This window comes from Papaver somniferum, chromosome 2 (assembly GCF_003573695.1).
Source record: "Papaver somniferum cultivar HN1 chromosome 2, ASM357369v1, whole genome shotgun sequence".
Taxonomy (NCBI): Eukaryota; Viridiplantae; Streptophyta; class Magnoliopsida; order Ranunculales; family Papaveraceae; genus Papaver; species Papaver somniferum.
The window spans coordinates 172165169-172187826 of NC_039359.1; the positions used below are offsets into that span (position 1 = coordinate 172165169).

At 38.3% G+C, this 22658-nt stretch overlaps 1 protein-coding gene across 1 annotated transcript; it reads right to left on the minus strand.

The window, feature by feature from the left end:
• Window positions 1–4187: 4187 nt before the first annotated feature.
• Window positions 4188–15249, minus strand: LOC113349798 (zinc finger CCCH domain-containing protein 19-like). Its single transcript, XM_026593837.1, has 10 exons — window positions 13535–15249; window positions 13336–13415; window positions 10063–10235; window positions 8983–9877; window positions 8765–8889; window positions 7744–7803; window positions 7606–7656; window positions 7322–7392; window positions 6586–6743; window positions 4188–6496 (listed from the first exon to the last, which is right to left on the minus strand). Exons 1-10 carry the CDS (start codon window positions 15124–15126, stop codon window positions 4590–4592), a joined length of 5112 nt encoding a protein of 1703 aa, XP_026449622.1. The 5' UTR covers window positions 15127–15249; the 3' UTR covers window positions 4188–4589.
• Window positions 15250–22658: the final 7409 nt, after the last annotated feature.

Here is a 22658-nt window from a genome sequence, read left to right on the forward strand (position 1 = left end):
TTCTAGGACGTCGGTTATTATGGCACGTACTACAGGTGGTTCTCGGAATTCTGGAAACACAGCTTTGATTGACAGTAATAATAAAAGTGCTGCTGGTTCTAGGATTAAACCTGAAAATGGAGGGCAGAAGACTGATTCTACTAGGTTGGCGCAGAGAGTTAAGATAAATAACACTCCTAAAGTTGTTTCCCAATGAGAGTTCTCTTTTGGAACATAAATGGGATTGTGCGTGATGAAGCACAAGCTAAACTTAGAGAATTAGTTAAGGACTTTAAACCTAATATAATTGGTATTGCTGAGCCAAGACTGTCAGTTTCTTCAAGGTCTGTTCGAAGATTTCGTATTGATGGTTTTAGTAATTCGATTATTCATAAATCTACAGATACGTGTATTGGTAATTGTAGGTGATGTGATCTTTGAATGTTGTTGATCCGGTGGTGGTGAATTGTTCTAAACAAGCTATTACCATTGGTGTTGATGGTGTTCATATTTCTCTCGTGCATGCTAGCTCAGTGCAAACTACTAGGAGAAATCTTTGGAGACAGTTAGATATGGGATTCCTTCAAGTGCTATGGATGGCAATTGGGGACTTTAATTGTGTTCTTCGTAATGAAGAGAAAAAGTATGTTGCGACTCCTAGAACGACAGTAGTGAATGAACTTTGTGATTGGTTGGATGACAATGGCCTTTTTGAAGCGGAGTCTTTTGGTTGTAAGTTTACTTGGTCTAACATGCAATCTGGAGTCCGAAGAATTATTAGTAGGCTTGACAGGGCGGTGATTAATGAGTTTTGGTTGAATCATTTTAATAATTGGCGATGCTTCCTAGGAAGTTTCCGATCATTCTATTCTTATTGGTTTTCTGTTTGTTAATACGAGACCAAGAAGAGCTCCTTTTCGAGTTCAAAAAATGTGGTTTGGGAATCTTGATTTTATGCGTATGGTTGAAGATAGTTGGAAGGAACCTATTGTGGGTTCACCGACCTTTATATATCCTCAAAAGATAAAGCGTCTTAAAATGGCAATGAAGTTGTGGAATCCAGAAGTTTTTGGTAATGTTAATGTTAGGCTAAAACAGGCTCAGCTTAGACTTGAAAGTTCAATGCGTTTATCTGATGAAGACCCTTCGGATGTGGACAAGTTGAATTTGATGAGGAGTGTGGCAGTGGAAGTTAATGATATTAGAATGCAACAAGTCATTATGTTGAAGCAAAAATCCAGAAATCAGTGGTTAGTTGAAGGGGCTAGTAATTCTAGTTTCTTTCATAATTCCATTTGTATTCGTAGGAGTAGTAATACTATTTCGGGATTGGTGGATGCTAATGGGGTGATGGTGACTGATTGTGATCAAATTCTAAACCTTATTGTTGATTATTATGAGGCGAAGTTTAATGGAGATAATTCAGTTCCAATTGAGAGTCTTTTTAATATTGATCATAATAGTATTTCTCTAGAGGAGAGTGCTAGAATCGATCAATTTCCCTCAATCGAAGAAATTCATGCATCAGTTTTTGATTTGGGTGCGGATAGTGCGCTTGGACCGGATGGGTTTGCTAGTTTTTTCTATAGACATTTTTGGGAGATTATCCGGGAGGATTTGGTTAATGTTATTCTGTTTTGTTGGTCTAATAAATTCATTCCTCGCGGTGTGAATTCTAGCCTTCTCATGCTTTTTCCTAAAGAGAGAGGTGCAAATACTCTTTGAATCTTTAGGCCGATTGGTCTTAGTAACTTCTCTTTTAAGATTTTTACTAAGATTTTAGCTACGAGGCTTGGTAGTGTTTTGGATAACTTGATTTATGAGGAGCAAGTAGCGTTTATCAAAGGGAGAAATATCCATGAAAATATTAGTCTAGCTTTAGAGATGGTGAATGAAATGCAGATTAAGCGGAAGGATGGTAATGTTGGGTTAAAGCTCGATATAACTCAGGCTTTTGACACGGTTAGTTGGACTTTTATCTTGGAGGTGTTTAGAAGATATGGATTTTCTGAGAGTTGGTGTGACTGGATTCTCCAAATTCTCAAGTCTGCTAGAATTTCGGTTCTTGTCAATGGTAGTCCGGTAGGTTTCTTCAGTATTGATAGAGGGCTTCGTCAGGGTGATCCATTGTCCCCTCTTATTTTTGTGTTGATTGAGGATGTCTTAAGTAGGAATACCACGAAACTCTTTCGTGAGGGCAAGATGACTCATATGGTTAAGAGAAAAGGTATTGCTCCTACTCATCTCTTTTTTGTTGATGACATTATGATTTTCTGTAAAGGTAATATGAAAAGTTTGAGAAATCTGGTTGATTTGTTGAGTTTATATCAACGTGCTTCGGGTCAAACAGTTAGTAGATAGAAGAGTAAACTATATTATGGTGGTGGTTCTTTGAATAAGAGAGCAACTATTTCTGAATTTCTGGGGATGTCTATTGTTGTTTTTACGGATAGGTATTTAGGGGTTAAGGTTATGCCTGGTGCAATTAAATATCATCATGTCGCCAATGTTGTTGAGAAGATCAAGGAACAACTTGCGGGTTGGAAGGAAAGGATGCCTTCTTTTCAAGATAGAGTGGTGTTGGTGAAATATGTGATTGCTAGCTATTCGATTCATAGTATGGTTGTTTCTAAGTGGCCAAGGAAATTTTTTCATGAGTGTGAAGTTGCTATTTGGAATTTTTTATGGTCTGGTGATTCAAAAGTGAGTAGGTCATTTGTTGTCGCTTATGACAAGATTTGTGCTCCTTATGAGGAAGGTGGTTTGGGTATAACTCAGTTGAGTGTTATGAATAAAGCGCTTCTTATGGGTCTTTGGTGGAAAATCCTTAACTCTAATAAGGTTTGGGCTCGTTTTCTTCGAACTAAATTTTTTATGAGGAATGGTAAGTTGGTTCATTATGTGAAATCTTCTATTCTATCAGGTATTAAATGGGTTTGCACTTTGGTGGAGGATAATTCTAAGGTTTTAATTGGTGATGGTTGTAATATTTCTCTTTACTATGATGTATGGTTAGGGATGTAGCTATTGTTGATTTACTTGAAGACTATGCACTGGATCGTGCTATTTTGGTGGGGGATATGCTGAATGAAGAAGGCTGGAATTTGAGTGAAGATTGTCGAAATACTTAGTTAGCTGCTGGTTTCGTTGAGGAGGATCTGCTTAGGCCTTTGAATGGTGTTGATCGCAGGGTTTGGAAACCCAATTACATTGGCAGTTTCAAGGCGTGGAGCTGGATGTATGATATTTTTGGAATGCATTCGCATCTAAATCTGTATACTGCTTACAAGGTTGCACGGGGTAGGAGCGGCATGATAAGGGAGCTTTGGTTGCTTGCTGTTTTGGTCGTCAGGTCAGAACTGTGGATGACTCGTAACCGTTTTGTTTATGAAAACAAAAGGGTTTGCTAGAGCTTCTTTCAAAAATCTGTTTTTAATCAGGTGATGGAATACTCCAGGCGGCTCAAAGGGCACATGAACAATACAGTGGAGGACTTAAAGGTTTTGGACTTTTTAATGTCTCCCATAAAAAGGTGAAGACGCTGGAACCGGTTGAATGCAGGTGGGTTACTCCGGATTTGGGGGAGCTGTTGCTTTGCTGTGATGGCGCTGCTCGTGGGAATCTGGGTGTAGCTGGAGCGGGAGTTGTTGCAAGGGATCATGAGGCTAATGTGGTTGGAGCTATGAGTATTGGTTTGGGTATAACCTCTAATTATCTAGCTGAAATCTTTGGAATTATTATTGGGCTAGAATGGGCTGTTCAATGGGGGCATTTGAGAGTTTGTATTCAATCAGACTCGATGAGTGCAGTGACGGCTTTTACTACTTCAACGCTTCCGTGGTTTGTTTGGCAATGGTGGAGGGAAGTTTCTTCTAATTATGAGAATATTCGGTTTATTCACACATATAGAGAGGCTAACTTTGCAGCGGATAATATGGCGAAAAGAGGTTGTGCTCTTTCTAATGAGGAAGGAAGACACTATACTGGGAGACCAGATTTCTTAAATTCCGTTGAATACCCAAATGTATCTTATTTACCCAAATGTATTTTATTTTCGTTTCAAATAAGTAGCAAGTTTTTGGGGTTTTCTGACCTCTTTTCTTGCTATTTATTTTGCTTTGTAATTTTGCTATTTATTAATACATTTTGGACTTACAAAAAAAAAAAAAAAAATTAAGAAAATCAAATACCATTTGCGAATGATATCAACTTTAATACTTATTGATGCCAGTGACATTACCATTTGTATGATTTCAAAAGAAAAGATGGTGCCGTTTGGTAAAATTCTACAAGATTAAAAGATTAAGAAAATGAACTGACAAGTGAAGAGAAGCCAAGAAAAAACAATAGAAAAGTGGATAAAGAACTCTAAACTTCACAAGTTTGACATGATAATTAACATTACTAACTAAAACTGCTTCGATATGAGAAGCAATGAAAAAGGGAACAAAAATGAGGGTGGGCGGGGAAGCACGGAGAGACGGTACTGCAGCAACCAAGAGGTATGAAGGGGGTTCAGCTCTGTACAGAAGAAAATCAAACCTCACTCACTTTGTAACTCTGCTGCTGCGTGTACAAGTTTCCTCTTTGATTCAGTTCACTATGTTTCATTAGTGATGACGATACTCACAATCTGCTCCCCTCCTACAATCTCCACTCTCATAGTATTTGCACATTCTTGGTCCCTTCTGCCCAGAAGACCCTCCATTTCCTCTGAACGATGGTTGTCTGTTCCAGGGTTGCCTACCATCACTACTACTCTGATTAGAATCTCCTCTACCACCATGATAACCACCCCGGTCCCGATGTCCAGAATATCTTCCATCATGTTTCTGTCGGCTCTCTGACATGTTATTTGCAGCAGGTGAAGGACCCCAACTACTGTTGTTAGTATTTCCCCCCCACTGCTGCATACCCCCATTATTGGCTCCCTGCGGCTGTATTTGTGGTGCTACCCAACTTCCCATGTTGACATTTCCTTGCACTGAACCTCCCCAACCCATGTTTGCATTTGCTGGAGGGGGACACCACCCTGGGTTGCTAGTGACAAGAGGTGATTGCTGCATATGTACGGGAGGAGGAGGCGGTGGCAGCTGCGTGTGTGGTATGGAGGCCAGCTGCTGCATGTTAGGATTTGGCGGCACTGGAGATAGTTGCTGCTGCATGTTTGGAGCTGTTGCCCATGGGTTACCACTCTGTGTATTAGGCGTAGGAGACCAAGACGTAAACTGCTGTTGCTGTTGTACTGAGTTTGAAACTGTAAATCCTGGATTAGAATATGACACAACTTGAGTGGCAGTGGTAGTAGGGGTTGGAGTAGGTAAATCTTGAACCTGAAGTTGAGCAGGAGCAACCCATCCTTGAGATTGTAAACCCCCATGTCTCGAATTTATCATAATATTTGGTATCTTGTGAGCTGAATCAGCAGACCTCCATACCTGATTTTCTTCTGGAGCCTTATTATTGTAACTATGACCGGACGCATTCCAAGTTGTGATGCTAGGATTAGCAGCTAACGCCACAACTCCTTGCATTTCCACTGAGTTACTTCTAATAGTAAGTGGATTTTCTCCCCCCTCGGTTGATTTTACTGAATCTGATGGCGAAATGGAAACAGACACCAAACCAGAGCTTCCTTCTCCAACGACTGGAGTAGGTGAATGTCCACCCCATTCAACAGACGTTTTCACTGATCTACCTGGTTGCTGCACACCATTGACTACTTGAGTAGGAGTTTGACCACTCCAGCCAACATTAGACCAACTTCCAACACTTGTCGACAGTGTAGGGGTAGGAGTAGGTGGATTTTGGTAATCCATTCTCTCGCCATGATTGGACACTTCAGCAGGCTTAACAATATGCAAGGATGATGCACTACCCACATTATTCATTCTGGTAATGTCGGATCCAGATCCAGATCCTGCTGTTTGAGGGGTAGAAAACTTGTTGTCCCACTGCGGCAAGTCACTCTCAAATTTCCCACTCAATGCATCAGTCAATGATATAGAATCTTCGGGCTCTTCTCCATCTCTCCATACCTTCAGACCAGCGGGGAAATACCCAGTAGTACTCCACTTTCGTAGCTGCACCATTGAGAAAGGTCCTTGTTTTTTCCCAGATGGGTCTTTGTAATGCCAAATTTTCTCTGCTTCCAAGGCACTAGAAGATGTGGCCGCTCCTGTAGACAGAGAAGTTGGTGTCGTTTGAGAAGATTGTTCAGATCTAACTACTGCTTGGCCACTCCAAGTGTCAGAGTCAAACGCAGGTGTAGGGGCCTGGTTTCTGGATACTTGAGCATCTCTTCCTCGAATAGGTGAGGTTTCATTTGTTCCGTCTACACCGCCTCTCCTATCCCAGGATCCTCGTGTGGATGTTTTTCTGCTTGGTTCCCAACTAGTACTTGAGCCCTTTCGCGAACCACTCCATGCATCATTTAATTTTGAACCTGCTTTCCCCGGAGATATAGGTTCTCTTCCCTTCCTACTATATCCAGCATCTCTTGATCGCAAGTAGTTATCTATAGGACAGTTGTAAATAGAAAAGAATTAATAAATAGAAGCACAAAAGGGAACAAGACGCAAAACAAATGTCTCAAAATCCAAAGACCTCGTTTTCTATCATCTGCTTCTGGTTCTTCTTCCTCTTCGGACTCGTGACTAGGATCCATGTTAGGGTCAGCATGTACTTCAGGAACTTCCTGTAGCCTACGGAACCGCTCTTCAGGTTTGTTCAGAAGCTGCAACTTCTCTACACATTCTCTTAGCGTGGAGATGAGGTCAAGGAATGCATCAGGGATAGTTGTTAGCAGTTTTAGTAGCATATATTGCAACTCTTGTGCTCACGTGCAATGACGGATAATTCAAATGATAAATCAACAAAGATTACTATTTTCCTTAACTACTTTTTTTTCATTATAAAATGAAGTAAAAATGGCACACATGGACAAGAAATAAACTGCAATCTTGAACCTGGGATTGAATATGATACAGGATGATACATCGAGTTAGGTTTTTGTATGGGATAAAATAGTTGAAAACCCTCCTAAAAGAAAATTTTAAGCACACATACCAAAAGACTGGTCTTCATATTCTTGTTTACCCAAATGTAGATTCATACATTATTCCGTGATTCCGTGACTACATCTAACAATATCAAGACAGCTGAACCATGTCGTTTAGGACAATAATAACAAAGCAACGAATACCATATAATTACTAATTGCTAGAATAGCAGACGAGATCTTTTTACAGATGCGGACCAACTAATGGCATGTTTTCAATTAATAATAAGAACGCTATCATGCCAAATTAACCACACAGCTAGACTTTTTAATAAAGGATATTCTTTTCTTTTTCCAAGATCACTTGCCCTATCACGGAGATGATTAAGCCGTAGTTTCTCTGCTTCCAGCCACTGCAAGAACAAAGTTAGCATAAGCGCGATTACAAGTTACCAGAAACTTCTAGGGCGGAGATGCTTAGAAAGTTAAAATAAACAAATCGAGAAAGGTCACAAGGAAATTAAGTAACTAAAATAATCAATCTTTACTAGCATAAATACGGCATATCTGCAACTGAATGAAAAATGACCATAAGGGTAGACGTGGATCACGGATAGAAAACTCACGTCATTTACTCGTGCTGCCTGGAGGGCGATGGCTTTCTCCTGAATATCACCCTACAATCCATCAACCACAAATGCTTGTCAACAAGAGATTCTGCATTCTTTTGCTGAAATCAAATGGTGAAGCAAAATGCAAATTACCACAGTCAATCGACCAATCAAACCACATTTTATGCTCTGCCTTAAACGCTTGCACTCATCCTGCAAAGAGAACATTTACAAAAGGTTAACTAAAATATGAAGTGCCAGCTACAATAAAATAAGCATATTTATTACAGTTTCTGGTGGCTACTCCCTAAATCTTATGGTTTCTGCTCATATAAGAATTCGCAATTGAAACTTCAGCTTTACTATACACTGATAAGGTCTTCCAGAGTTCATTCCACGAACTATCTGTATCTGGGAATCGCCATCTCTCTAGATCAAAATACCTAAACCCAGCTAGATGCAATCCTCCCCATGCAGGGGATTGGATTTATGTATTTTTCTCATAATTAACTTAATGAATGATAGTGTGCCTCAGTGGATGAGGAATTAACGGTACAAATCCATAAGTGGGGCAAAAACTAGTCCACCTGATCCTTCTCATTTTTCATCCTGGACCTTGCAATGAAAAGGACTTGATCTAAACATTGTATTGGAGGCTTTAATTGTTGCAGGGGCTTCTTTGCCTTAATGACATGCCCTTCAGAAGTTCAGATCTTGGGTTGCACTTCTTGATTTAGGAACCAGCTCCAGGAAAGGATTGTGGATGACCCTAATCAGGTTCGACAAGAAGGGTGTCTTAAATCACGATTTGGGATGCATATCTCAGGGTAAGGATGTAACAGAAACTTGAAGGGAAACGGCTGCTACAGCATTGTTCGCCTGCAAACTAAATACGGTGGTTTGGTTTGGTGTTTTTTTTTCCCCATTTCTTCCTTCAGTTTGGCAAGCAAGTGGAGAATGCTGCACAAAAATGAGAATATCCACTAATATCTAAGATCGACGCCCCACTTCATGACATCATTTTATAGTAAACTCAAAGGGTAACTAGTTTGTGGACAAGTATGAAGACATGTGCATTTTTAGCCCAAAGAGGTAACTTTAACCTAGCATGCTAAATAAAAAAGGATCGAAAAAGGATGTAAACACTTGTATTATAAACTTTCTGTTTGATCACCTCGGAGAAGTCCTGGCTTGAAATCCTATCTATACTCTCCTCTTCTGTTTTATTCAAGTTCAAAATTTCCAGCATAACATCAGTTTTCTGTTTACCAATTTCATAAGGCTTTCCCTTCCCAATGCCTGTAAAAAAATCATAGAACAGTTTTTCAAATGTCATTTGATGAGTCAAGGTTTAACATCACAACCAAATGAAACCATAGTTCTGATATTTACCTACAACTTGAACCAGTCGGTACATATCTTGTTTTTGTCCGGCACCCGTAATCCTTATTCTTACAAAAGATCCAACAACCTTATCCTCAAATGAATCCATATCTTTAAGCAAATCTTCCATCAAGTTCCTTTTCAGGTAAACTAAGTTAATATTGTGCACATCAATTGCCGCATAATCATCGACATTTGACTGTGGACCTTTCTCAGATTTTTTACTTCTCTTTCGTCTCTTATCTGTCCCAGCTTTTGTGGAGGCTTCACTGTTGCCTTCAGCATCCAACTGACTAGCCTCAGTATCAACATTTCCCTCTTGATCATCAGCTTGAGCATCCTCGTTCAAAAGAAAGTGAGATTCAAGAAGCTTTAACATTTCAAAATGTCCAACACGTTCCTTACCGAATAGATTTTTCAACCTTGTGTCACATACAATTTGACTTTTGCGACGAGGATCACGAAGATCATTCTTCTTTATGTAATCTAATAAGAGAGCTTGGACATCAAACTGGGATAAAATGGATGTATTGCCATTTTTCATGTGCGCAACAAACTCCAAGAGCTCCTTGGATGCCCACTCATTATCACCCACCATTGAGTGCCCGTCACTACCAGAGACATCCTCCTTGGTGGAAAGCTTTAATTTTCTTTTGGACTTCCTTTTCTTCAGAGTTGCAGCTACTTTTGGGCGTTCAGAACCGCTGTCTGAGTTGGACCTTTGATCAGTGTTGACATTAGGAATTTCATCAGAGAACTCCTCCTTACGAGCTGATACACCACAACCTTTTGAAGAATTTCTTGCTTGAGTGAGCTCCTCTAGTGTTAATGACAGATTCCTTTTCAGATCAAGCCAGTAATCCTTGAAGAGAAACTCCCAACTATTCTTGTCATCATAATCACCCTAAGCATGAAAATGAGCCCGTGATGGAAAAACAAATTATCATAAAACGAAAGAGCTTGATACACAATGATTAAAAAAAAAGTAAAAAACTAAATCCATAGAGGATGTACCTATGCTCAAGCAACAAACAAATTGACAATTTAAAGCTACTCCGGTATCATTCTTCATACAGTTTACTTGTTTACCTGCTCGTTCTTTTCGACCAGCATAATGGTTTTTACGCACGCTTGACAGAAGCCTTTATTTCCTCTGACGCATGAAAAATCAGTTTCTTTGATGCAAGTCTTGCACAGTGAATACGTACATGTGAAGCACATATATTGAGCAGCCTTTTCGCAGTTACTACATATGTGCCAACCTGAAAAGAATGACAATCAAAATATTCAGGAACTTAGGATTGACACCAATCTAGAGAAGAAATCCTAGTTGTCAAGTATCACCAAGGACTGCAGAAGAAAAGCATCAATTCACATATTGAGAGTGCATGATATATTCAACAACTTCATTTCCTAATATATAACGAGTCAAATAGTTTCTTCTATTTGTAATAGTAAACATGTATAATAGGAGAAAACCAACATGGGATTGCCCTCAAAAAAATTCACACGGGATTCCACGTATCAAAAAATAAAGCAGATGTGATGTGAATAAACATCTAGTGACACAGAAATAAGTTATTCATGAATACATTCTTTACTTGAGATGGCAAAAGGAAGCAAACATATAAATAAGCTCAGTACGCAGACCTAACACTATGGTTAACACATAAACATAAAAACAAGGGAGTGTAACAAAGAAACTCTTTAAGCTACCACGGTAGAGGCATAATTTCACAAGAGTGGATCAGAAAACATAAACAGTACTAAATTTTGTTTCAAACTTCAAAGATTCAAAACGACGATATGACAGTTAAATTTGATACTTTAACCCAAGATTCCTAGGCTTCAAATGTTCTTTTATTTATTGGTTTAAGAATTTGGTGCTGGCAAGTTTCAAACTCAGATCACTGGTATCATCACCCAATGACTTTACCACTGTACTACAGTCACATCGGCAGGCTTCAAATGTTCTGTATCAATTTAATATGGAAGGACAATCCGAAGAGACGTTCTTTCTAACCATCTCAATACATCATTAACCTTGATTGAATCCTGAATTCTCTCTCAGCAATCCTTAAGCTGTAAGTCACTATAAGATCCATCCTGATGTTTTAACCTTGTCCTATACTATATTCCTCCAAACTTTCACAATAGACAGCAAACATTTTCTAGTTTCTGATCTCCACCAAATAAACATAAATCATCACCCACGGCATAATACAAATCCAGGCAAATCAGAAACATACTGAAAGAACTCCTAAGGGCCTAGAAGAGGATAACTACACTGAACTTGAGTGCATATGATTGCAAACAAAAAGATCTCTCTTCTCCAGTTGTATGTATACTATTCGTAATTAGAACATGTACACTAGATTCCAGTCGCTGGAAAACATATAAATAAGCTCAGTACACAGACCTAACACTATTGTATACCATTCTTTACTTGAGGTGGTATACCATTCTTTACTTGAGGTGGCAAAAGGAAGCAAACATATAAATAAGCTCAGTACGTAGACCTCACACTATAGTTAACACAAACATAAAAACAAGGGAGTGTAACAAAGACACTCTTTAAGCTACCACGGCAGAGGCATAATTTCACAAGAGTCAAAGGAAAACAAAAAACATAAACACTATTAATTTTGTTTCAAACTTCAAAGATTCAAAACGATGATGAGACAGTTAATTCTGATATTCTAACCCAACATTCCTAGGCTTCAAATGTTTTGTATCAACTTAATACGGGAGGACAATCCGAAGAGATGTTCTTTCTAACCATTTTTCTCACGACCATAGGCTCTCAACACATTGTAAATTAACATCATTAACCTTGATTGAATACTGAATGCTCTCTCGGCAATCCTTAAGTTGTACGTCACTAATAAGCTCCTTTCTAAAGTTTCAACCTAGACCTACAATATATTCCTCCACCTACACTATATTCCTCCAAACTTTCACAAAGACAAATATTCTCTAGTTTCTGACCTCCACCAAATAAACATAAATCATCACCCACAGTATGATACAACTCCAGGTAAATCAGGAACAAACTGAAAGAACTCTTAAGGGCCTAGAAGAGGAACAACTACACTGAAATTGAGTGCATAGACACGAGTCGCTGGAAAAACAAGAAAGAGTTGACCAAAATAACCAAATCCAATGATCTCAACTTTTCATTGAAGACAATGGATAACTCTTGTTCCATCCTCAAAACACGGTTCCAAAAATAATTTGACCCCTTTACGGCAGGCCAAGATAGTAAATTTCTATAATAGAAAAATTTCCTGAGATGGGTGGCGCTTTGATTTAAAGGTCTTGGATAGCACTAAGAATCTTTAGCTTAATGACTGTTAAATCTACATGTATCAGTAATGTCCTTTTTTATTGTTCTCGGTTTAAAGATCTCCTTTATCTACATCAGTTTTAAGGAGTGGTGAACACGATTAAGATAAAGAAAGTAACCCAAACTACATATAGTTGAGCACTACATCTAAGTTAATGTGACGAAGAATAGAATCAGCTTAGTTAACATGGACAACTGATCAACGAGCCAGCTTTGCTGATCTCATCCACTACCTCCGTAGTTCAAAAAATTTAGCTTGAGGTCGCAGTTCTGATCTTAAAAACCAAGTTAAACCCATAATTTACAATAATCAACAACAACGACATAGTATGCCGTCTTGAATCTTAAGCTGTCGGGCTCTCAGAAGGGAAGCACCACCCCAACCTTGCAAGCTACACAAAAAATGCAATTCCACAAGCTATAAGTAGACGCGTGAATAAAAAAATCAGATTCCCAAACATGGGCATCATTGGGGAATTTCACTCTAAAAGATGTCAATTAACTCCTCTAATTTCCAATCCCAAGAATATCCTGAGCTATTTTGCAAATGGAACTTCTTGTTCCTTGGCGCTGATTTCTTACTACTTGTCTTCAGTAAGTAATGCCCTTGTCTAATGCACCTTCAAACCTTTTACAGAACAAGAAAAAAATACAGAAATTGAACATTTTTAGAAGCTCTCCAAAATGAGAAAGAAAATGTGATTATGTTGGACACTTAGTAATATAACAACTTCCGTACAACTACAACCCTGCAATGACCATTTCGCTAATAAATGTTCAATAATACCCTTCTTCAGTTAGTTGTTCTCGGCATACTGAAACTGTCCTTCACCAGTCCTAAAATCTTTAAAACCATGAAAGCCACAGTACAAATTCAGGAACACAGTGGGATATCAAACAAAATGACCAACATTGATAGCATCATAGTAAGACAAGGAAGAGAACAATAAATCCCAAATTGCAGGGTTTTTGTGCTTTGCAGCTGTTTCGTTAAGAACTAGAAATCAGGAACATACCACAATTCCAACGTCCCTTTGTACGGAAAAACGCCTCATCTCTATTAACACAAGCAGGGTGATACGCTTTCGGACAACCCCTAACAATCCAGAAGACACACTTATTTATCAGCAGAACAAAATCTAACGACACCTGTGAGAAATTAACACATCCGATGTCATCTGAATTAGTCAAACAAAATAAAATGGAAATCCTAACCTGCGATCACAAAGGACAAGGTTGCCTCCATCAAAGCAAATGAAACAAACATCCTCTTCAATTTTCTTCCTCGTCGCGGGTTTTGCCGGAGCCTTAGCTGCACGACCACGTTTCCTTTTAGGTGTACCTTTCCCACTCTCTTCCGCAATATCCATCTCCTCCAAATCCATTTCATCTAAAGGTGTTGCTTCTTCAGCAACAGATTCTTCTGCAACAGGGGAACCTCCAACCAACTCTGAATCATCCATGTTCAGGATAACTGGGGAACCTCCAACCAATTTTGCATCTTCAATATCTACTGTAACTGGAGAACCTCCAATGAATTTTGTATCCATATCTGTGTCGACTGGAGCACCTACTTTAATCACCGAATTGGGCTTGTCTGGGATAACAGGAGAATCTCCAACCAATTTTGAGTCTTCCATACCTGTGGGTACTGGCAATCCTCCTTTCATCTCCTGATTGCCCTCCTCTGGGATAATAGGAGAACTTCCAACCAAATTCGAGTCATCCTTTACAAGGATTACAGAAGAATCTGCAATGATTGATGAGGCGTCTACCTCTCCTACATTTCCAGCACCTCCAACAAGTTCCATATCATTAATTTCCACGGCGTCTTCCGCTATCTTCGAGACTTCAATTTCTTCTGCTACAACAGGAGGGTTTCCAAGTATTTGTGTATCACCTGTTTCTTCCACCACCTGACTTTCAAGTATTTGTGAATCCCCCATTTCGGCTGCCACAACCTCAGAGTTCCCAATAAGTTGAGACTCATCGTTCATGTGTTTCCCAACAAGAGTAAGGTTTAATGCAGCATCGGAAGAATTTCCAACTACATCTGAAACTTCAATCATATCTTCAACAACAAGAGGACGGCTAGGGTTCTCAGATAACTTTGAATCCTCAGTCATATCTTCAACACACAAAGTAGGGTTTTCAACTATATCTGAATCAACCATTTCCTCCACAGCATGAGGTGAGGATTTAATTATCTTCGAAGAAGGTGATCCAACCTCTGAATCAACCAGTTCTTGAACAACCTCAGGATGATGATTTTCAACTTTCTCAGAATCAACCAATTGTTGAACAATAACCTCGGAAGGAGGTTTATCAACTATCTCTGAATCAACCAAATGTTGAGCAACAGCCTCAGAAGGAGGGGTTTCAACTATCTCTGAATCAACCGATGCTTGAACACCAGGAAGAGTAAGTTTTTCAACTACCTCCGAATCATCAACCTGAGAAGAACTAAATTCAACTACCTTGGAATCATCATTCGTATTGTCATTATTAATTTTATCGAGAAGAATAGTAGGGGGGTTTTCACCAACAAGTTCATCAACCATCTCTGAAACAACAACCATAGAATCCTCCTCCTCTTCTTTCTCAACAACCATTTCGGTATCATTTACCTGAGGAAGTAACTCGAATTGTTGAGGAGGGTTTTCTGGTAACTCAACTACAATTTCTTCTTCGCGCAACTTCTTCTCTTCTTCTTCTTCTTCTTCTTCTTCTACTACTACTACCTTGTTGTTTGATTGTTGTTCATCGTCAACTCTAGAAACACCTGGACTTTCTTCTTCTTCATCCATAGTGAATAATATTTGATTGAACGAGAAAACGTACGAAACCCTAGATTTTTTTTTTCCTTTCTTCTTTCGGGGGTTCTAATTCTAGAGAGAGTGGTTATATCTGTCAGACGGGAGAGAAGAAAATAAAAATACGATGGGTTCGATTACATTTACGCCCCTCCCTGATAAAATCTTGACACCACTAACAACCTTTTTTTATTATTTATTTTTTTTATTTTTATTTTTTTGCTGAGAAAACTCACAATAACATTAACCAAATAAACCATTACAAATTGTAGTTAAGGATTCTTTCCTCGAAATATTGTTCAAGAACTAAGGGGGAGAATTCCATATGTTTTTCAAACTAAACTTTCTAGCATGTCGAGCAAGTCGATTAGCTAATTTATTTTTAAGACGCTTGACATAAATAACCCTAAAGTTCCTACTACATGAAAGGGAAATCCGACATTCTTCTAAGAGATCCATACTCCACCAGTCCATATCACCTTTACCTTCATTCACAAAGTCCACAAGTTGAAGGCAATCACTCACAAGAAGGACTTTAGAAAGATCCATCTTCCCTGGCCAAGAGGAAGCCAAAATTAGAGTTGCTGCCTCAGCACCAACAGCACTAGGAATCAGTCCAAAGTCCGCTCTGCATCTCTTTATTCTTCCTGTAATGTCACGAAGAACAATACCAATACCCATGTTACAATTTTTGAAAGACCCATCAATGGACATGATATGATCAATATCCTGGATGGGAGTCCTTATTCCCAACCTAACAACATTATTAGACAGAGGAGTAGAAACAATATAGGTGTTACTAAATCTTCTAACATCCATTAATGTTTTATCAAGATTAATATGGGCATTCCGAAAAACTACATCACATCTTAACTTCCAAATTGACCATAATACAATTGCTCTGATGCTTGGCCACATCACAGTATAAGGAGAAGTTCCCAACAGACTGTCAAACCAATAAACAAAAATATCTTCAATCTAGTCCAAAGCTGTATTAACCATATGTTGTAAGGAGAGGGCAAACCAGATATGAGAAGCAATTGGACACATGAAAAATAGGTGCATCAAAGTTTCAACTTCATTTCTACATAATGGGCAGCAATCATCAATGGCAGAATTATAGAATTTAAGAACTGAATTAGCGGGCAACATTTGAGCAAAATCTTCCACATAAAGAACTTGATATTTGCAGAAATTCGAAGGACCAAAGTTTTTTCCAGAAAGAGGCATCTTCACAAGAGAAAGATTCATTCGTATAAGCTTTATAGGCAGACTTAATTGTATGCTTACCATTCACAGAATGAGACCACATTATTTCATCCTTTTTTGTAACATTTATTCTTATTGACTTAATTCTAATAATATCTTCATGCGAAATCAGAGAAGTAAGCAGACTAATGTTCCATCTATTATCATGAGTATTTATGAGTTCATTAACCAAATTATACTTACTAAAGTCAGGGTTAACAGAAGTAGGAGGAGAAGAACTACCTGGTAACCAATTAGAGTACCAAATTTTTGCAGAATTGCCATCATTTATCTTGTACACGGTATTAGCTTTAAGGGAAACCAAACTTTTAATTATACCTTTCCAGATCCGTGAAGAACTGTTTGCAGCCTTATCAATTTCTAATAAATTCTAATTTGGGTAATACTTATCCTTAAGAAAAATTGTAACTAGCTGATCAGGGTGTTTGCAGATTCTCCATCCCAATTTAGAAATTAGAACCCTATTTGTTACATAAGAATTCCTAATACCTAGACCACCATTCATTTTGGACTTCCCTATATCTCCCCGAGAACGAAAATAAGCCCATTTTCTTGAGTTTTTCTTCGACTACCAAAATTCTCTTTGAATTGAGTCAATCTTGGAAGTAATTTTTTTCGGAAAAGGGAAGCAAGACATATGGTAAACAGAAAGACTAGAGAGAACATGCTTAGTTACTACTGTTCTGCCAGCCACATTAAGATTTGATCTTTTTGTATTACTGAGCCTGGAATAAAACTTATCAATTAAAAATTAGAAAGTTTTAGTTTTATCCCTTTTGATAAACAGTGGAGTACCAAGGCATGACACCACTAACAACTGAAAAGTGAAAACTAGACCACTCTACTCTACGATGAGTACCGACTACAAAAAAAAAAGACAACCTAAAATTTCAATCCTTCGACACGAACGGCATCAGGTACCGCGTTGTGATTTTTTAAGTACCCAAAATTCCCTTTCAGTTTTCTCCCACTTTAGGTTACTTCAGACCTGATGCACAATTGCAAACAAAATTGCGGCAAGCAGTTGCCGTAACTGAAAAACTTGGATGGTTTGATCGTAACTGAAGAACTAGGATGGTTTGATTGTAAAAGCTTTCGAAAGAAGAAGCTATTATCTTCATTTTTTTTTAATAAGCAAAGGCCTTCAAAAAGGCTAATGGTATTCCTCAACAAAAGGCCTGAGCCAATCAGGAGGGACGGACCAGTACATAGAAGACTTGTTGTTTTTTTCCCATTTAGCTAGTTCATCAGCAACAAAATTACAAGTTCTTGGTTGAAAAGAAAAAATACAATCCATAAGGAAAGAAGCAAAAAAAATGGATGTCTTTAAAGATTGCATCAGCTCTAAGAGTCCCATCAAAACTTCCAGCGGAGAATTGGGAGACCAGGTCCTGAGCGTCACATTTCACAATGATATGCGTCATCTTTAATTCCACATCTTTCTTCAAAACATCCAAGATAGCTCTAGCTTCAGCCTCTTCATCAGATTCCACATAAAAAACAATAGAAGCACAAAAAGAGGCCTTGCTGGAGAAGTCCCTCATCACATAGCCTGCACCATTATCCTTATTAGTGTCATCATAAGCTCCATCAGTGTTACATTTAATCCATCCAAAAGTAGGGGGCATCTAGTGGTCACTAAAGGAAATGATATGACAAGGTGGGTGTTGAACTCTAGTTTTCACATTGAGGAGCATAGCCTTAGCTCTATGGATGACATAAACATGATTTTCTTGAAGGTTTCTAAACACTATATTGTTTCTACTAGTCCATAAAGACCACAGGACATCAACAAACACGCAGTGTCTATCAATAGGAATTCTAGTAATATGGTCAACCAACCAGAAGTTTAACCAATCAATCATAAAACTGGAGGAAAAAGCAGAATTATTAGCACATAAGGCAGTTAGACTCCGAACATGACTAGCAAAATGACACATAACAAGAGCATGCATAATAGATTCACAATGATCAGAACATCTATTACAAGTAACAAAGTGCATAGGAATTCTAGTTTGAAGAACAGTTTTAGCATGCAAAACTATTTTAGCAGCTTTCCAAGTAAAAAGTTGAATACGGTGAGGGACATTAATTTTCCAAATACATTTCCAAAGTTTATTATTACTAGGGGAGGGTCCAGACCCTCTTAGTCCCAAGTAGGCAGATTTAGAAGAAAATATACCATTCTTCGAAAGATCCCAAGCCCTCCTATCAGGAGTACATAACTGGCTTAAGGGAGTAGTGATGATCTTGTGAACATAAGCATCATCAAAATGAGTGTTTAGTTTGTTTAAATTCCAAGATCTAGTAGCATCATCAATAAAATAAGAGACTTTAACACAAGGGTTATGAGGGACTAAAGGATTAGGGGTAGCAGAACCTAAAGTATGGATCCATTTATCGCACCAGGGATCAATGAATTTACCATCCCCAAACAGGAAATAAAAGGTTTAATCATCTCTTTAATGGTATGTAAGCATCTCCAAGTCTAGGAGCAATCACTAGGGAAAGCATCATTAATAAAACCAGTTCTAGGAAAATAACGAGCTTTCAACAGAGTACCCAAAAGGCAGTCAGGGTTCTCTATGATTTTCCAAGCATTTCTAGCTAGCATAGTCAAGTTGTTAAGTTACGACTTCCTAAACCCAAGGTCACCTTTAGACTTAGGGGAGCACAAGGCATCCCATCCCAGAAGATGCAGTTTTCTATCTTTAGGGTCAATGGTCTCTCCCCACCAGAATTGACAAAGGTGGGAATCCATCTTTTTGCAAAGGTAATTAGGGATAAGAAAGGCACCCATTTGGTATAGAGGAATATCCTGACCAACATGTTTTACCAAGGTAGTTCTAGCACTTGAGATAAAAGTCTATGGAGCCAAAAAGTAATCTTGTCATCTACAACTTGGAGGATACCCATATGTGTCTGGATCTTAGAGGCCTTGAAAACTATAGGGGTGCCAAGGTACTTTTCCCCTAAGTCTCTGTTATGGATATCCATAATATTAGATAAATAGTTCATAACAGGGGTATGTAGCTTTTTACTAAACATGACACCAGATTTATCAAAGTTGATTTCCTATCCAGAAGCTAAGCAATACTTTTGAAGATAGTATTTTATAGTTATAAAATCTTTTTCAGTAGTTTTAGAAAACAATAGGGAATCATCAACAAACAAGAGGTGTATCATGCAAGGGGGATTCCAACATACTTTAATTCCATATACTAAGCCTTTACTGGTTAGATTATCAATGTAGGCAGATAAAGCTTCAGAACAGATGATATAAAGATAGGGAGAGAGAGGATATCCTTGTCTCAGGCCTCTCTCAGGTTTGATAAGTCCAGTAGGACTACCATTCACTAAAACAGAATAAAAGACAGTAGAAACACATTGATGAATAAGATCAACCCAGTGATCAGACAAACCCATTTTTAGTAAAACTTTACTGAGAAAAGACCATTCTAATTTATCATAAGCTTTAGACATATCAAGTTTAATAGAAGCAATTCCCTCTTTCTTCTTATGATGATTGACAGCATAGACAACCTTATTGGCTAGCAGGATATTGTCAGATATGCTTCTTTTTGGGACAAAGGCACTTTGATTTTGTGATATAATATTATACGTGAGAGGTTTGAGTCTATTGGCCAGGGTTTTGGATAGGATTTTATAGATGAAGTTACATAAGCCAATTGGTCTGTATTGGGAGACTAATTCAGCTAGAGGGACCTCAGGGATCAAAGCAATGTTGGTGGTATTGAAAACTTTTGCTAGGTGACCAGTTTTAAAGCAGGTTTTGGGTCATGTATATGACAGCTTCTCACATAATATCCAGTTTTTCTGATAAAACAATCTTGTGAAGCCATCAGGACCGGGAGCTTTTTTACCACCCATTTGAAAAACCAAAATTTTAATTTCCTCAGCAGTGAGAGGGAGGTTTAACAATAGGTTAGTCTCAGGAGAAAATTTGACAGGTAGATTCTCCAAAATTTCATCTTGAAATTGCTGAGGTTGGAAGGAGTAAAGATTTCTAAAGTAATCCACAAAAGAAATTCCTATGCTATTTATATCAGTTAAAACAATACCAAGAGAATTTTTTATCAAACTAATAGCATTTATTTTTCTAAGAGAGTGGCTCTATGGAAATAGGTAGAGTTTCGACCTCCTTCCAAGATCCAGATCTCACTGGATTTATCTTTCCAGTAGAGCTCCTCAAGGTTGTACAAGTATTCAAGTCTAGCCCTTAACCCAGAGGTAGAAGAAGAATCAGTAGGATTGGAAGTTTGGAGATCTGCCAGTTCTTCTCTAGTAGTTTTGATATTGGTTTGGATGTTACCAAAAGAAATCTTATTCCAGTCCCTAAGGCCTTTTTTTTTATTAATAAGCTTATTAGCGTTAAGTTTATAGGAAGGGGAACCAACCACATTAACAGACCAAGCATTAGCAATAATATATCTATAAGTAGGGTCTTCCATCCACATAGCCATGAAATGAAAATGTTTAGGCATAAAATTAACTTCAAAATTAAAGCCAATATGCATAGGGCCATGGTAAGAGGAGTCCTTAGGAAGATTATTAACACAGAATTTAGGATACAACAACTCAGCATTTTGATTAATGAGACACCTATCTAGTCATTCAAGAATGAGATCAGTACCTTGCTGCATATTAGGTCAAGTAAATCTAGGACCAGAGAAACCGGGATCATGCAAGTCAAAAACATTACAGAAATTCCTAAGATTAAAGAAATCAGTGTCATAAACCTCTAAGACACAATTTTTATCCTCATGACCTAAAAGAGCAATGAAATCACCTACAAAGAAAGTTGGTTCATCTAATGATATAGGTGGCAGGAGGCATTGATTTTCCAGAAGGCTTGTCTCAAGGAACTATTGAGCTCACCATATATGAAAAAAAAATGTGACAAGTTTTGGAGTGTATGATGTCCTTAGTTGTAACATAGATGCCCCAATTACTAGTGAAAACAATAGTAAGGTAAATTTCCTTCTTCCAAGCCAGCACAAGACCACCACTTCTTCCAACACAAGGCACAATAGTAGTACAAGGGAAGCCCATATTCCTCAATTTTCTAGCAGCAAAATCTTTTTGCATTTTGGTTTAAGACAAGAAAATAATGCCAGGGTTGACATTCCTAAGAAGGATGCTAAGTTACTTATTAGCCTATTTTTTCCAAGAACACGCACATTCCAGCATATTAAGTTCACATTATTAACAGGGAAAGAAGAGGGAGCAACATGAGAGGAAGAAGAGACAATATGGGTGGGAAAATAGGAAACCTGATTAGCAGAGTCCTGATTTCCATTATATTGAGAATTGATACGTCCACCAGCAGAGTTAGTTCCTTGGGTAACATCCAGGTTCAGATCAGCAGCCTCGTAGAGGAATTATTACGGACACCATTACCAGTTGAAGCATCAACAGTAGGTACAGTGAAATTTCCAAAATCATCAGGAGAGGGATGGGTATTGAAGATACATTGAGACATGTTGAAGGTAGATATGTCACCCAACTTAGTGATAGGAGGGAAAAGAGTAGAATAATCTGGTTTCGAGTTGTCAACTTTGAGAGTATTGGTAATTGAATCAACCAGAAGAGAAGAGGTTGATCTAGTCCTCTTCCAGAAGTCAGCACGAGGATTGATCTTTCTTTTCAGAGTAGAAATAACATCATGTTCAGCTGCCAAAGAGAGAGCTTGCTCTTTTGATATAATATATTTCTGAGTAGAAGTTGCAGCCGCCTTGAATCTCCTAGCTAAGTTATTGGTGCGGGTCGGTCCTGAGTTGCTGGACTCAGGAATACAAATCAGAGCAGAAGAACCTTCAGCTTGACTGTTATCTTTCTTTAAAATAATTGGTAGACCGTTGACCAATGGAATGAGCTGTTTGATTTGATTTGTTTCTCCTTCATGAATCTTAAGAGTAGTGAATCTACTACCAAATGGGCCCACATTGATCATGCTTTTGAGAGATTCCTGATTGGTAGCATTTGAATTATGGGTGATGGGCACCTAATATTGCATACAGTCTTATCATTTTGTAGGTGTTTATGTCATTTTGTTACACTAATTGCTTGTATTTGTGCCAAATAATGTATTTTGAAGTTCTTGTTCATTGCAAGTAAAATGTGTGGCAATTGTCCTGATTTTTGTTTTGTAATGATAGGGGAATGGAAAGAATGGTCCAAGCATGGGTTATGCACAAAGTGGAGCTGCTACGCCTTGTCGAGCTAAATGTCAAGTC

Coding starts and splice junctions, on each gene's coding strand:
- LOC113349798 (XM_026593837.1), bottom strand. CDS start 15,126: ATGGATGAAGAAGAAGAAAGTCCAGGTGTTTCTAGAGTTGACGATGAA. Junction 8,890..8,982: donor CCGACTGGTTCAAGTTGTAG/GTAAATATCAGA, acceptor ATTTTTTTACAG/GCATTGGGAAGGGAAAGCCT. Junction 6,497..6,585: donor AGCAGATGATAGAAAACGAG/GTCTTTGGATTT, acceptor ACTGTCCTATAG/ATAACTACTTGCGATCAAGA.